Source organism: Thermobia domestica, chromosome 10 (genome assembly GCF_964235325.1).
Source record: "Thermobia domestica chromosome 10, izTheDome1.hap1.1, whole genome shotgun sequence".
Taxonomy (NCBI): domain Eukaryota; kingdom Metazoa; phylum Arthropoda; class Insecta; order Zygentoma; family Lepismatidae; genus Thermobia; species Thermobia domestica.
Window position 1 is genome coordinate 179,590,409 of NC_137463.1, and position 15,652 is coordinate 179,606,060.

The window sequence follows — 15,652 nt, forward strand, 5'->3', positions numbered from 1 at the left end:
AAGACACTTCTCGATAACTTTACCATTTTTGCTCTGATACTTGTCGACAGACGGACATAGGACGTTCTATTGGACTTCGAACACTTATGCATGGCATAGTTCGGAACTCTAATAAATTATGAGTCAAGAGGAATTAATTTGAGTACAAATTTTGTACATGACAAAATAATCAAGGATTTATAAATAATAATGAATGTGTGAAAGCAGACAATGAGCGATAGTTTTCTTAGTAACGGACAAAATTGGTCACACTGGACAAAATTTCAATAAAGGACCAGATAATTTTAAGAGTACACGTATCTGATTATATTTTCTCTGTACAAGTAGTTAAATGCTATATATTTTTTTCGATCCGTAATCTCAAAATTTTTCGATTTTTGATTACGTGCATTTCCATACAAACTTCACGGATAATTGAACATTGCATGCTGGCATGCTAAGACATGAAAAATACATATATGAACATATTACAGAGAAGTAGTTGATAGTACAAATGCAACAGTGCAAGTAAAGCTGAAAATTAATAGTAAACATCCATGAAACCCCGGAAACCAAGAAAGAGGAAATAGCAATATAAAGGCAGTGTAAAAGAAGAGACCACAGCAGCGCCTTACCGGACGAGCATCTAAGCTGTCATCCGCATCATCAGCTTCATCATCAGTGTCGGTCTAAAAGGCACACGTCAAAAGAGTTACTTTCATGCAGTAGTTCTATACACACAAGTACTATGGATATTAAGGTTTCCACATGATATGTACATACACAAGGCTCAATTACAAGATATTATTCATATCCCATAAAAAAAAAGATCTATGTACAGATGTATATCTGAGAAGCTGCAGCACTTTGACGAACACAAGTGTTAAGAAAATATAACGGACACTATAACTGATAACAGATGTAAAAGTAGAAACATAAACGAATTAAATGTTACACTACGCACTTATCTCGTATTGTACCTCGCATATATAATCTAAGCTTAGGAAAGTACTTAGGAAAAGGAAGAAACCAATGTTACTGATTCCTTTGTATAACATTAAAAGAATGTGAACACAAAATTACAAGAACCACAGTAAGCAATAGGTAATGACGCCAGCCAGTATCTTAAAAGCACGACATTTGCAGCTTATTCGAAAGTACCTCACCCAGTGAGAATAGTACATACTTGTTAATATTATTTGTTTCTCTTAAGCACCCTTCTTGTTAATCTGCACAGTAAATGTTTCAGTGACTGACTTATCGCTTTATTCAGCACGACTTCTCTACGGAATTTACGTTGCTTGAAGAATTACATTACTGGTAACATTTCTTCACTGTTGAATAAATGATTACCAAAGCTATTTTCTTACATTAATTTACTTCTTGACTTTTAGAAGAACACGCTACAAGGCTGAGGATATAATGATCCTTATTTTCTATGTTCAGAATCTATGAATTCATAGTTTGTTGTTTTAAAATTAAAGAATTAAATCAGAGTAATAAAATAGTTTTGATAATTTATTTTCTAGTGAAGGAGTAAAGGAATGTTACTGGTAAGATGATTCTTCAAGCAACGTAAAATCTCTTAAAGAAGTCGAAGAAAGCAATATGTCGGTCGCTAAAAAATCTACGGTGAAGATTAATAAGTGCGTAGACACATTATTAACAATCGATATGCAGCATTCTATCATATCTTTAAGTTCTATTTATTTGTGGATACATTTCTTCTGCATATAGTATACAAAGGACGCTCAAAAAGTTTTGCACAATAAGCCATAACTTTATGATTACCACTACGACCATTAAATTTTATGTGTATAAATTGTGTCTTTTATGCTGAAGTTGTATAACAAATTTTCTTCCTCTATTTATAGATACACCCACACTAGAGGAGGAAGTAGACAGCTGTACTTGCCAATGGTCGGTCATTGAATTCTTGTACAAGACCAGCGATCACTCAACCACACCCATTCAACGCAAATTGTTTCCTGTGTATGCGGGTGTGACATTATACCACAACAATATCCAGCGATGATACGAAGATTCCACAGTGGTTATTTCAGTCAGCTGGACAAACCACTGTTCAGTAGACCTCAACTGTAGTGAACAACGTTAACGAAGCTCACATCAATTAATTCATCAAGAATAACAGATGTAAACTTATATGACAGCTTGTTGAAGGACTGGGTTACCTGTGAGTTATAGTGTCATGGCAAATCTGTGACGTGCAAATTCAAGACAAAGAGATGGGAGCTCCAAAAGAAAGTCATCAAACTGCACCAACACAATAAGAGTACCCACCCTGCCAATCATACACAGCACAAAATCAGAAGTATGGGATGGGAAGTAGTCCTTCAACCCCCTTATAGTCCGGATCTGTCCAAGTCCAATTTCTTTCTGTTTGCTCATCTGAAGACCTGCCTTCATGGTAGGCAGTTTGCCAGGGACCAAGAACTCACTGCATGTGTGAAACAGTGGTGTAATAGTAAGCATCCGGGGTTTTACCAAAGTGCATTTACGGCATGGAAAGAACGATGGGCTAAATGTATCACAGTAGATGGAGGATATATCCATAACATGCGTTTGTGCATAAAGGACACAGGTACATAAATACAAAATTTCACAGTTCTAATCCTATTATTAACGAAGTTATCGCCCATTGTGCAAAACTTTTTAAGCGCCCTTTGTACCTACATATATATCTGTTCACATCTTGTAGATAAAACTGTAATTACTTTTAAATCTTCTTACTCAAAAAAAAAAATGAGTTAATAAGTGACAATATTTATTGAATGTTGTTTCCTTTTCCAATCTGAATTTCATCTTCATAATTCACTTCAATCTGCCATCGACCTATTTACACTACATGATGCACAGCGTATCTTCGTGACATTAATCTAAACGTTCCAAGGCACTTCAGAAATGATGATATACAAATAAAGGTTCAATTTATCAAAAAGCATATTGAACACAGTAGAAGTGTTTATCTACTTCCAGAATTAAATAGCTCGCTAACAACTTCTCTTTAAGTACAATACTTAAAACACAATGGATGGATGACCTTTCATAATATGAAAGAATTTTCTCTTTCCTTGTTGGGTAAGCTTTAGCTTAGAATTGAATATCTTTATAATAATAAAAAAAATAAGGTTCTTCGTGAAACTCGCCTTCATTTCTTTTGAGTTTTACTGAATGATTTAAACCCAAATAGTATTTGATTAACTTAAAGATAATGAACAACACCAAAAATGTAAAACGTAAGGCATGTAGCACCAATAAAATGCTATTAAATAAACTCATAACAGTTTTTAAACCTCTCATTAGAAATTCGAAATCCGCAATTTAGAACGGCATAATTTTCGGGCACCCGATTTTCTACACTACACGAAAGGTCTTGAAAACAATTATTAGTTCACATAGTAGCATTCTGCAAATACTATCTGGCTCACTTTCTAAATTTGATGTTCTTCATTGTCTGTAAGTTAATCAAATACTATCTGGCTCACTTTCTAAATTTGGTGTTCTTCATTGTCTGTCTGGCTCATTCTAAATTTGACGTTCTTCATTGTCTTTAAGCTAATCACTAAAATTCAAGAAAGCAAGAGTGAGCTTAGGAAAAAAGCCTTAAGCGTTATTAATTAATCACACATCAAGAAGTATAAGACTTAAGGAACTTAAAAAGTTAGCAATTATAGTGACTATTACGCATAACATCTTGTAATACACTTTGTAAAGTTTATTATGTTACTGACACTCTTTCATGTTATGGACACTAATGTTAAGATGGAACTCAGAAGATAACATCCGAAAACAATAGTACGGACACAAACACTGTGTGAACAACAAAAGAAAGCTCACCAGCTACATGAATAGGATGCTACTGGATGGAACACAAAAACGTAAAAAGAATACTTGTTTACAGAGCAGGGAACAGAAAGGCCACAGAATTTTTTTACGAAAAAGTTACGGTAATACTTACTCCTCGACCAAGAGAGCTCATTTGATCTGTGAGATCATTTACATCGCCAGCATTTCGGGCATTGGCAGGTTTACCAACAAATTTGTTTAACTGGAAATGCAAAGAATAGAAACAATCAATTTTAAAGATTATAATATGAAATTTGAAGGCTATATTTAACACGAAAAATTAGAATTGTAGGAAAAAATATATACAAATAGAAATTACAATTCTACGAGGAGAAAATACATGTAACAGCGTAACTGAACAGTAATGAGTTCATAAGATAATCAACTCTTTAGCTGGTCTATTCCGTGTCTAATAGCTATTCTATTTTCTACATTTCCAATATATGAACTTCCCGCAGAATTTCGTAGGTGCTGTATATTTTTATGTTACACTTTTTGTTTATGTATAATTGTTATTACTGTTTTGTTTATTCTGAGTTTTATGTTCCTTTTTAGAATTGAGAGTCTATGAGATGTACACCTACTGCTTAACACTGGATTCAAGCAATGAAAGCTCCAAACGGAAATCCCATCACTGCTTAAGGGACACCATGAACCGATCTGTAATATATATCCATTATGTTTTACTTGATCCACTCGGTTACCGTGCTTTGTTTTATGTTGATGAAGATGTAAAAATAGTCTACGCAGTCATGATACATGGTGTTATTTATAGATGAACACCTTAACTAATCCAAAATAATCGACACTACTGAAGTTATAGTACTAACAACTTAAGTAATTCTATTTTACACCATTGTTTCAAATGCTTCTTTTGTTTTTCTAAGTATCAGTATTTTCTAAAACAATTCAGCTACGTTACAATTAGATAATAAATTCGTCCAAACTTTTCTGTGTTTTTTTTTATTTTTTTATTTTTATTTATTTTTTTTATTTTATTATTTTTTCTCTCTCTCTTCAAGTACGCAAGTATCAACGAGTACTAAAGACCACGTGAAATGTAGTAAATAAGTTTACACTACTGTCAAGAATTCACACTTGAGTGTGGTCCTGCTGAAGATCATAAAGTAAAGCGCAGAATAAGAAAAGAATCAAAAGCAAGTATGTGGAAAGCATATAAAAAATAAAATAGATTACATAAACTAGTGAATTTTAAACAAAATTAATTCCAAACATAGATAGAACAGACAGGAGGGACTTTTCTGAAAGGCTAAAACTCCCCACTAGGTTGAGTAACAGATGTGCGGAAGGTGTTATTAGATTCGTGAAGTCTTAGCATTTTAATGTCAGTTATTTTATTTTACTTTCTTTATTTTTAGATTAAGCTATGGAGTCGTGGAACACCGTGTTTTTGCCTACGATAGGTAGTTTCATCAAGAATAACAAGTGTATTACGCAGTTTAGCGTGAGTTTAGCTGTAATTTCAACATTCACACAAATCAAGTTGTTTCCACTCGTAACATTATCCTACACTGGGTTAAAGCATTTCGCACACGAGATTCACTAACGGACAAAAACCGCCAGGGGCTACACAAACGGCACGTACCCCTGAAAATGTACAACGAGTCAGACAAACCGTGCTGCGCAGTCCGCGTCAATCCGCTCGGAGGCATGCGTCTGAACTTGACCTCACCATTTGTTTGGTCAGGAGTATTTTGCATTTAGACCTGCATTTCCACTTATACAAACTGCCTTTGTGCAACAGTTGAAATTCGGAGATCATGCACAGCGATTGAACTGTGCACATGAAATGGAAGCAATTTTTGAGCAATATGGCAACTTTCATTTATTTATGGGTGTTTATTTTCATCTCAATGGCATTGTGAATTCACAGAACTAGCGTTATTAGGCTCTGAAAAAACCAAAGAATTACACGAATTACTGCTGCGCAGCTTTAAAGTGACCGTTTGGCGTGCTATAGGCACAACTGCTATCATCGATCCTTACATTTTCGAGGATAATAATTGGAATGCTGTTACCGTGAACTCGGAGCGCTACATCGGAATGATCAACAACTCCTCCTTACCTCAATTACAACCAAAGTGTATCCCCATTTGCCATGTCATTTCAACAGCATAAGGCGACAGCCCACATAGTTAGGTTATCAATGGATGTTCTTCGCTCTCTTCTCTAGTTGTCTTATTTCCAGATTTGGAGACACTCATTAGCCTCCTTGGTCTCCTGACCTGTCCAAGTGCGATTATTGTTTTGTAGGGTCACATCAAGGCACGTATGTACAAGCACAGACCTCGTACATAGGAAAATCTAAAGGAAGGTATCCGCGTGGAAGTCACTTAAATCGACAGAGCAATGTTGGAAAGAATGAATGCCAACTTTGAAGAACGTCTTCAGAAATGCATCAGTAATAACGGATACCACATGCCAGACGTTGTTTTTCACACTTCATTTTCTATACTGCTATTTCAATATAAACTCGAATCTGTCAATAGATTTTGATTTGGAAAAAATTAACAATTTTCTGATTTTTTTTTAAACGTCCGTTCTTTATGCCTCACTCTATCTCAGTGGTAAAGCGTTCACTTCTGCTGCGTGAGTTTCTGTTTCGATACCAGTTCTCATGTAGTCGTCTTTTGGTGGACCACATTATACGCGTATGAGTTTTCTATAGTTTCTCTCATTTCCCCTCTTTCGTTTATTTCACTATTTCATTCATTGTCATCACCATGGTCTCCCTTCATCTTGGAGCATAAATATAAGATATTAAACTTTGCAAAAATGTAAAATAACGCCTTCGGTCCCTAAACTCCTTGGTGCTAGTTACAACGATATTGTATATCTGACATCTGTGAATTACTTTCATTTCTAATTGTAGCTATTTTGGGCAACGGTGCTTAAAAGTGCACAATCTGCTGTGAAGAAGAAGAAAAAGGTAAAATATATGTGGAGATAAATAAAATAATCATGTAATGAGAGTTGCTGTAACAAGATATAGTTATTTCGCGTTGCTATGACAACAGAAGAAAAATTTTTCATGGAGTTTTGAGAATAAAAGTTCAATTATGATATGCATTTGATGTGCCTAATTTCTCTTGCAATTATGAGTTAAAAATTAAAGGTGCTGGATCGTGCTGACTTACTCGAACTGTGGACAATAATTGTAAAAGAATTTTAACGGTAAGTTAAAAATATAGTCTGAAACGTTACATAGTCATTTTTCGTTGTTCATTATCACTCTCAGGTTCCTACTCTCTCACTGGACCATGGAAGAAATTCATTCGTGCAAGAAACGGAGTAAACGTGTATAATAGTTTAAGGCAGTTGTGTCCAACTTCGCACAAAAAGAGCTGCATTTAGAGCCTTAATGACTGTGTCTAAAGTAAACCTGCACCAAAAATGCTACGTCGCTTATAAAAATTCTGAGCTGCCAAGAGTGTTTTTGAGTAAAAGATGGGATTTGTATAATATTTTGTATTGTATACATATCCTTAACTTGCACCGTCGAGGTATCTGGTTAATATAAACGTATACATTTTCGCTGCCATTACATGTGAAAAATTTACAGGAAAATTTATTTTAGTTCCATATCAAGGCAGTTTGAGTCAAACTTTGCGCAAAAAATGCTATATTTATAGCCATACTGATTATGACCACCTTAATAAACCTGCGTCCAAGGATATAACATCGCTTATAAAATATTTTTAAATTGATGTGGCAACATCGCAATGTGATATACCGTCTAGTGAGAAAGTTTTACTGTAAACATGATTTGATATTCCTCTTAAGGATTCTATACGTACAAATCCAGTCGCTGGTCTTCTATCGATTTTTCGAGTGAACTTCGTTTAATTTTCTTGATCACATCAATAAATCTAAAGGATTTCTTTCCGTAAGGGACTAAAGATCGTAACCCCTCGAAAAATAAAGAACACGTCAAAAATGAAAATTGAATTCGCTTACGAAAATCTCATCCCCTAAGCAATAAATTAATGAAGATCATTCGAATGGTTCTGATTAAATATGGGAGTTAAACTAGGTAAAGATCTAGAGAAACACTTTACTGAATGCATTATTACACAATTTGCAAAGGAGTCTGGTTTATCAAGTTTCTTCACTACGGAGAAAAAAAAAATAATAATTTCTCTCTCCATCCAAACAGCTTGCAGACAAACCTGTCAAACTAAGTTTCACAGAGTAAGAAAACTATGCACACGTGTATCATTCTCTCAGTTGCTGTGTAGCAAAGAGAAAATGATGCAAACAAAATATCGCCGAAAAAAAAATCACTTTTGGGAAGAGAACGTCATGGTTCCTTTCCACGCAAACTTTTATTATTTCCTGTATAAAAGAATAGTGTAGGAACAATGGCTTTGTGGTTGGACGGGGTAACGTAGCAGCCTCCACCGTAACTCACATCACCAACGAAATTACATCCAAAGAGGGCGTCAGTGGAACTTACAGACCTGTGCTTACAATCCATTACCACAGTGTGTTTTGGTGAAACGATTACATGTAGTCCTATCAACAGTGAATCGTGAAATCAATCACAAACTGAAGCTGCAAACTGCCCGCAAGGCCAAAAGGCTGCACGAACACCATTTAGCTTGTGACCGCTGGAAATTTCTTGTGACAATAGATGGAGCATGGATCTACCTAAGTGACCATGAAAAAATTCGAGACATTACGTACGGACGTGTTCATGAAAACGACTGATGAAGCTTCGTACGTCAATCCAAATAGTTTCTTAAAAGATTTTATGGCTGTTACCGGTGTTTGCTACAGAGAGAAGCTCAAGGTTTGTCACGTCAAAAAAAAAAAATTCAAAATCAATGCTGCTTATCACTAACAATGTGTTCTATCCTCAGTTTACACGCTCACTATAGTATCGCTCAGACGTATCACTATTGTATCGCAAACATCTTGACAATTCTCACAGCAGTCAACGAAAATTATATATTTAATAGGTATTTTCAACAGAAGATAACTTTTGAGTTTATTTATAAAACAGCTCTTCAAATGGCTTATATTAATAGTGTTCTACTTTAAAAAATAAATAAAGAATAAAATCAGACCTGCTTTAAAATTACACACTTTAAATAAGTTTACCTTACCTTTAAATTAATATCGTCCTCCTTAAATCCCAGTAAATTCAGGAATTCTTTCTTGGGATTACTTTCAAAATTTGCACTAAGAAAACGCCACACACTTTCTTCATGTTTGTCTTTGCTTGCCAAAATTTTCGATTGGCAAAACTCAACATACTGTCCACTCTGAAGTGCATTTTCCAACTGATTGGACCTAGCAATAAGTTCAGGTTCCGTCGTAAGCTGGCTGATGAATACCGTTCGCTGTACAGGCTGATTCTGTTGATTAGTTGGCAACTTTTCATTGCTGAAAGTAATCAGTTTTCCACCGAACTAGAAAAGAAAAAGGGAAAGTATTCATTGCTACTCTTACTGTTATCTTGTATGATTACCATGGAGTGTAGTTATATTTATATTTTGATAATAAAATTAGCATGCCATATACAATGATTTCTTATTTACGTAAATTCATTCTCTACTTAACGGAACAATTGTGCCCTTCTTTATTCACATATGTTATATAACTTTAAAACTCAATTTTTCCTATATTAATTGCTTATAAGCAAATTTAGTTTCGGTAATGCTTTAAGTTATTACTACGAAACTTTCTTTGTTATTTTGTTTTCACAAACAAACACTTTCACCTGATATATATGTGATGCTCACAAAGGATTATAGAATTTCAACGTGTGTTTTAACGAAACTTTTCATAATAAAACTTTAGTTTTAAACGATGTTCCAACAGCTCTTAAAGTTACATTTTGTGTATTGTGGATGGGACTAGAAGTCAAACAGGAAATGTGCCATTTATGGCCTTACACGGAGAAAGTGCTTGCGAGACGTGGTTTGCGTGGGCAAAGTCACTAACTCAAGTTCACACAAATTTTAGGATATAGTACGAAAGAATATCCCCAACATAGACAGGCAGACATCAACACAGTCTAGAGTTGACAAGTTCGAAGCTACTGGAGATGTCTTGAAGGGGAAAAGCATTAACATGGAAATGATTGTATGTTTAATGTCGCACTGTTCTTACATAAAATATGAAAATACACATAAGTTAGTCATCATAACTAAACTAACTAACTCTATGGCCTAAGGAGCCCGGAGGTTGAATGCCGCGTTCATAAAAGCTCTCCACTGACTCCTATACTTAGCCAACTGGATCCAATTTTTACTTTGTACTTCTATTTCTGCGATATCTATCTCAATATTGTCCTTCCATATGCGCCTAGGTCTTCCTAATGGTCTTTTCCGGTTGGTCTTCCAGTTAAGATTTTGAAATCATTCCTACTTTCTTCCACCCTGGCTACATGACCTACCCACCTGAGCCTCCTAAATTTGACTACCCTAACAATGTTTGGTAAACCGTATAAATTATTTAGTTCCTCGTTATGAAGTTTCCGCCATTCCCAATTCCCGTTTCTCTTGGGTCCGAATATTCGTCTCAGGAGACTGTTTCCAAATACTTTCAGTCTATGTTCTTCCCTCAAAGTAAGTGACCATGTTTCGCAACCATACAGAACAGGCTTGGTTATCGTTTTATATATTTTAAGCTTCAAATTCCTCGACAGAATTCGCGACGACAGGAAATTTTGAACTGAATAATAACACGAATTCCCTGCTTTTAGTCGACATTTAATTTCTTCGTGAATATGGTTCTCCTCTGTTAATATTGATCCTAGATATTTTAAAGTATCCACTTTATTAAAAGTATTAATCGATATTTTAACGCATCCATAATTTGCGGTATTACGATCCCGACGAACTTCCATGTATTTAGTTTTCTCTGCATTTCTTTCTATTACTCTCCTATTATCCCCTATTAAATTTACATCATCAGCATATGCCATAACATGGTGAATAACATTCAACTCTAGGTCCTGGTTGCTATCTTTGATTTTTCTTATTCTGAAATACGCTATAAAGTTGAATAATAATGGCGACAATGCATCTCCTTGTTTTAGGCTATTCTCAACGTGAAAGCTCGTGGACAAAAATGTTCCTACCCGGACTTTACTTTGAAATTCATTTAAACATATCTTAATTAATCTAATTAGCTTTTCTGGTATTTCAAATTCTGTAAAAATGTTGTACAATGCTTCTCTCCTAACCGAGTCGTAAGCCTTTCTAAAATCAACAAATAGTTGATGTACCGGTGTATTGTATTCCCACTTCTTTTCGAGTATTTGTCGAATGGTAAATATTTGGTCAATAGTTGATCGATTTCGTCTAAATCAGCACTGATAATCTCCAATAATTTCATCTGCGTACGGGGCCACTCTTGCTAATAGAATGTTTGAGAGGATTTTATAGGCTGTTGATAGCACAGAAATGCCTCGATAATTATTACAGTCAGTTTTGTCGCCTTTCTCGTGAATTGGATTCTTTCCACTCTTGTGGTAATTCTTCCTTGTTCCAGATAAGGAGAAGGAGCTTGTGTATCTTGTTCCACAGTTTTTCGCCTCCAGCTAAAATTAACTCAGCCGGAATTTCGTCTACACTCGGAGACTTGTGTTTCTTTAATTTCTTTATAGCAATTTCTACTTCTATTCGGTTGGGTTCTGCGGTTTATATTTCCTTTTAGACTGCGTGTTAAGCAATTCGTCAAAGAAATCTTTCCATTTATTTAAGATGCTATTTGTGTCAGTGAAAACTGTTCCGTCAGCTTTCTTTAATATATAGGCACGAGGTTGATAGTCTTTCTCAAATTCGTTGATCCCCTTATACATGTCCCGAATGTTTTTATTTTTACTATTATCTTCAAGTTCCTTAATTTTAGCTTTCAAAAAATCGCGTTTCTTTGTTCTAAAAGTTTTGGAAGTATCCTGCCTGATGTCTGTTTGTGTAGTTATTTCATTCGGATTTTGTAGCCAACGTAATTTTGCCTGTTTTCTCTTCTCCGCTGTAAGTGGACATTTTTATGCCACTTACTTGATTTATATTAATAATGATTTTTTTTAATCTGTACTTTTATATGATAAATATATTTATATATATAAACGTATAAATATTAGGTTTATTCCCAGACCTGGGCGTTTAATATATATTAAGTGTAAATATGAAGCTAATCATTTATTTCATATATATATATATATATGTATATTAATCTGAATATTGTATGCAAACTTTTTTTTTAAGCATTGCAGCTCATATAGATAAAAATGAATCTTTTAGTTTTAAAGATAGATAGATACACTGGTCCATTAGAAGCTATAGTTTTAGTCCACATGTGTTACAGAGAAACGGAAGCAATATAGGAGGGGAGGTAGTTAGCGTCCTTCCTTTTTTCAAAGTTAACGATCTTTTCTTTCTTTTGGCTAGGGAACTTTTCGTATCCAGATTCTGCAACGTGTCTCCCGATTCGTATATAAGAGATCCCTGTTCTCTTGGTCAGGGTTGTTCTTTCAGAAACCATTGGATCACATGGCTACATAAGGCCTTCGGTCCTGGGTTAACGTGGGTCAACCATTTTTGTTTTTAAATGAACTACGAGGACTTTTTTCTTTTTGTCAGGGCTATGCAGTGAAAGGCTTGCTGGTTAGGTAGTCTTGCGTAAGGCCAAGTAGGGAGATAGGAGGCATAGTTTAATAATTTAAAATGTTATTTTTTCGTAAGATATAGGACTTTTCAATTTTCTTAAGTTTGTTCCCTGCTAGGAATTATGTTTAAATATTTAAATGAGATTTTATTAAGGTGAAGGTTTGTTAAACCTTCGGGTAGGATATTCCCGGACTTATGAAGGATATTCCCGGAGTCAAACGGTTTTGGGTTCGATCCATTTTATGGTTGAGAATTTGCTTCTCAAACCTTGCATAGTTTTTACTTGTAATTTTGTTTTCCTGTCTTAACCTGTGATAGGGATTGGCCCTTGTAAAAGGGTCAAGTTTTCTGGTCTCATTAGTGAGAGACCGATGGATAGGGCACGGCCTACTTTAAGGGCCATTTTCTTGTCTCATAATGAGAGACTGTTTTTTTACCTTACCTTCACCTTTATCCTCATAAAGATTTTTAGCTAGGCATCCCGAACACAGTTTTTCTTGTATACGAGGATTCTGTGTAGCTAGGACAAGCTTTTCTTCAAGTGAGAGAATTGCTTTTAAATTTAAGGCTAAGATGAGCTGTTGCATCAGTGAGGACAGCAAAAAGCTTATGCCACAGGACCCACCAACATTTAAAGGACTTTTAGAGGATTAGAGAATTTACATTAGGTATGTACTGGCTCGGAGTGAGAGCCTATACAGATAGAAACACTTCAGAGTTTGCAGTGAAGACTCTGGGGAATAACTCTGCGTGTGCGATTACTAAAAACTACTAATAAGTTTATCTATCTTGTAAATAAAAGGATCATCAAAATAATGGTGTTTTGTCTTTAAAATAAAAAAGTCCCTGAATTCGGGAACAAGAAACTTCAGTTAAAAATACCCCTAGATAGTAAATTGAGAAGTACGTATATATATATATATAGATATTGGATAATATTATATACGTATTAATATAATCTTTTATGTGTAGTATATATATATAGAGCGAGTATTGCCTGAAGGAAAGGGCCGAATCGATAAGTAGGCCAGGTAGTTTCATATGAAAAGAGGAATTGAAGATTAATTAGATAGTTACGAAAAGACATACTACACCGCTAATTGAATGCATTCCTGGTCAAACCATGGTTTCTTCGTACGTATTTCCGGGTGTCGTAATTTTTATTTTGCTGAAATTTTAATGCTATCTTTAATTTCAATCCAAGTATCCTCGACACTAGTGCACTCCGAATCCTCTAAAACCAAGAATCTATTCCAGCGTTTCCCAACCGGTGTGCCGCGAATGGGCCGCTGGTGTGCCGCGAGGAAATGTTATTAAATCACATCGAGTGATTTACAGAAAGATTATTAATTATATAGCAACAGAAAGATTATTAATTATATAGCAACCAAATTACAAGACAGGAAAAATGTGTATTTGTATTTCACATTACTATGAATCTCTACAATGGAAAAAATACTGTAATTGTAATATATTATTGTATATACATACATTACTACTACACATATTGTATTTCGAAAACAGAATTTTATTAATATTTAAAAATTGTGAAGTATATTAACCATGTTAATAAATTATGTTTCACACTGTGTTGCTTGTCTGTACATTTTTAATGTTCAAAAAAAGTATTTATTGTCAATGTTATGACCATTATTGCTTCTTTATTGTTACAGGTTATTTCATAACTTGAAATTTTAAAATTTCATTCTACCCTTTCGACAAACCAAACACATACAAATTACCTCCATCTGTTTTAAAAGTACTAGAGATTTGCTTGTTCGTTTGTTATTTAGTGATCTTCTTTAGTGAAAGGTTGGATACAGTCTTCAAAAAGAAAGTGTATTTTTAAAATCCTGAATCCTATATTTCATTGGAATTGTTTTCTATTTTTAAATTACAATGAAAAATAAGTAGGCTATAATGATTTACGATGGGGGAAAACTAGTGATCGAGCTTTCTTCTCTGTGAGAAGGAGGTCAGTAATCACAGAAAAAAATTACCGCGGTATTTTCTATTTACTACTACTAATAATAATAATATCTATGAGTGTGCTGCGAGAATTCAAGTTACACTCGTAGTATGCCGCAAGTTGAAAAAGGTTGGGAAAGGCTGATCTATTTGAATCTTCAATTTGGTATTCTTCTCACCTGGCTCCCTTCTAATTTCTTTAAATTAAATCTCTCCGTTTTCAGACATTGAATATTTCCTACTCATCATATCTAAATGATTTTTTGAAAATACAAATAAAAATTCGGATTATTTTCGTAGATCTAAATCGAGAGCTACTAAATTCATATTATGCATTTACTTAATCCCAATGCTCATGTTTCACAGGAAAACTTCTATGATCCAGCGCAAATTTTTCTAGAGTCGATTGATAAATGACCCGAAAGAAAGCATGTAATCTTCTGACACACATTAATTTAAATTTTCTTTGGTTCCTGCACTCAAAAATCACATCAAATATATTTCAAATTACTGTTAATGCTAGAAGAAAGTTTTTATTTAATAATTTTTATTTTATTTTAATTAATCATTATACTCGAATCATAATATTACCCTGAACACGCCTCAAACAACCCAACTTCATAATGACCTCTTACTTACTATTCTATTATTTAAATTAGGCAGTAAGAAAGGACGAAAAAGCTTACTCCAAATGATACTCCAGACGGTCTTCTCAACCATTTTGGTGGCTTCCGAAGTTCTACGGCTACTTGCTGAGATTGAGGTGGTGGCGCCTGAACATACGCATCCATACCGGGAAACGAATCAGCAATCTGAGAATTAATTAAATGCTTAGTTAGTATATAGCTACCCCACCATACAGGATAACAAAACATTTGAACCGTACAGAGACACGCTAATAGTAACACAATTACTTCTTTAAAAGTAAAGTCAATTTACCCTATACCTTGTGTTTATATATATGATTTACTGAATGTCCATTAAAGAAAATACAAAGATGCAATATTCTGGTACACAATATACCTGTATTCATTACAGTAAAAAGAAAGCAGTTTAACATTCAAAGTGTAGCCCCTCGAATCGAACTGTCTGCAGCCACTTTCTTGACAGTTCTTCGATTCCACATCGATAGCATTTCCTTTTCTTACGAGCTAAAGAAATCAGTCATTGCTGTTCTCACCTCCTGCTTGTTG

At 34.6% G+C, this 15,652-nt stretch overlaps 1 protein-coding gene across 1 annotated transcript in view; it reads right to left on the reverse strand.

The window, feature by feature from the left end:
• The window catches only part of Sec31 (COPII coat complex component secretory 31), a gene marked incomplete in the record, with an annotated part of 103,603 nt that overhangs the window by 74,766 nt on the left and 13,185 nt on the right, over window positions 1–15,652 (reverse strand). Inside the window, 4 exon segments of the mRNA XM_081728792.1 lie at window positions 615–668; window positions 3,959–4,048; window positions 8,976–9,281; window positions 15,146–15,271. Of these exon segments, the coding sequence (XP_081584918.1) occupies window positions 615–668; window positions 3,959–4,048; window positions 8,976–9,281; window positions 15,146–15,271 (576 nt within the window).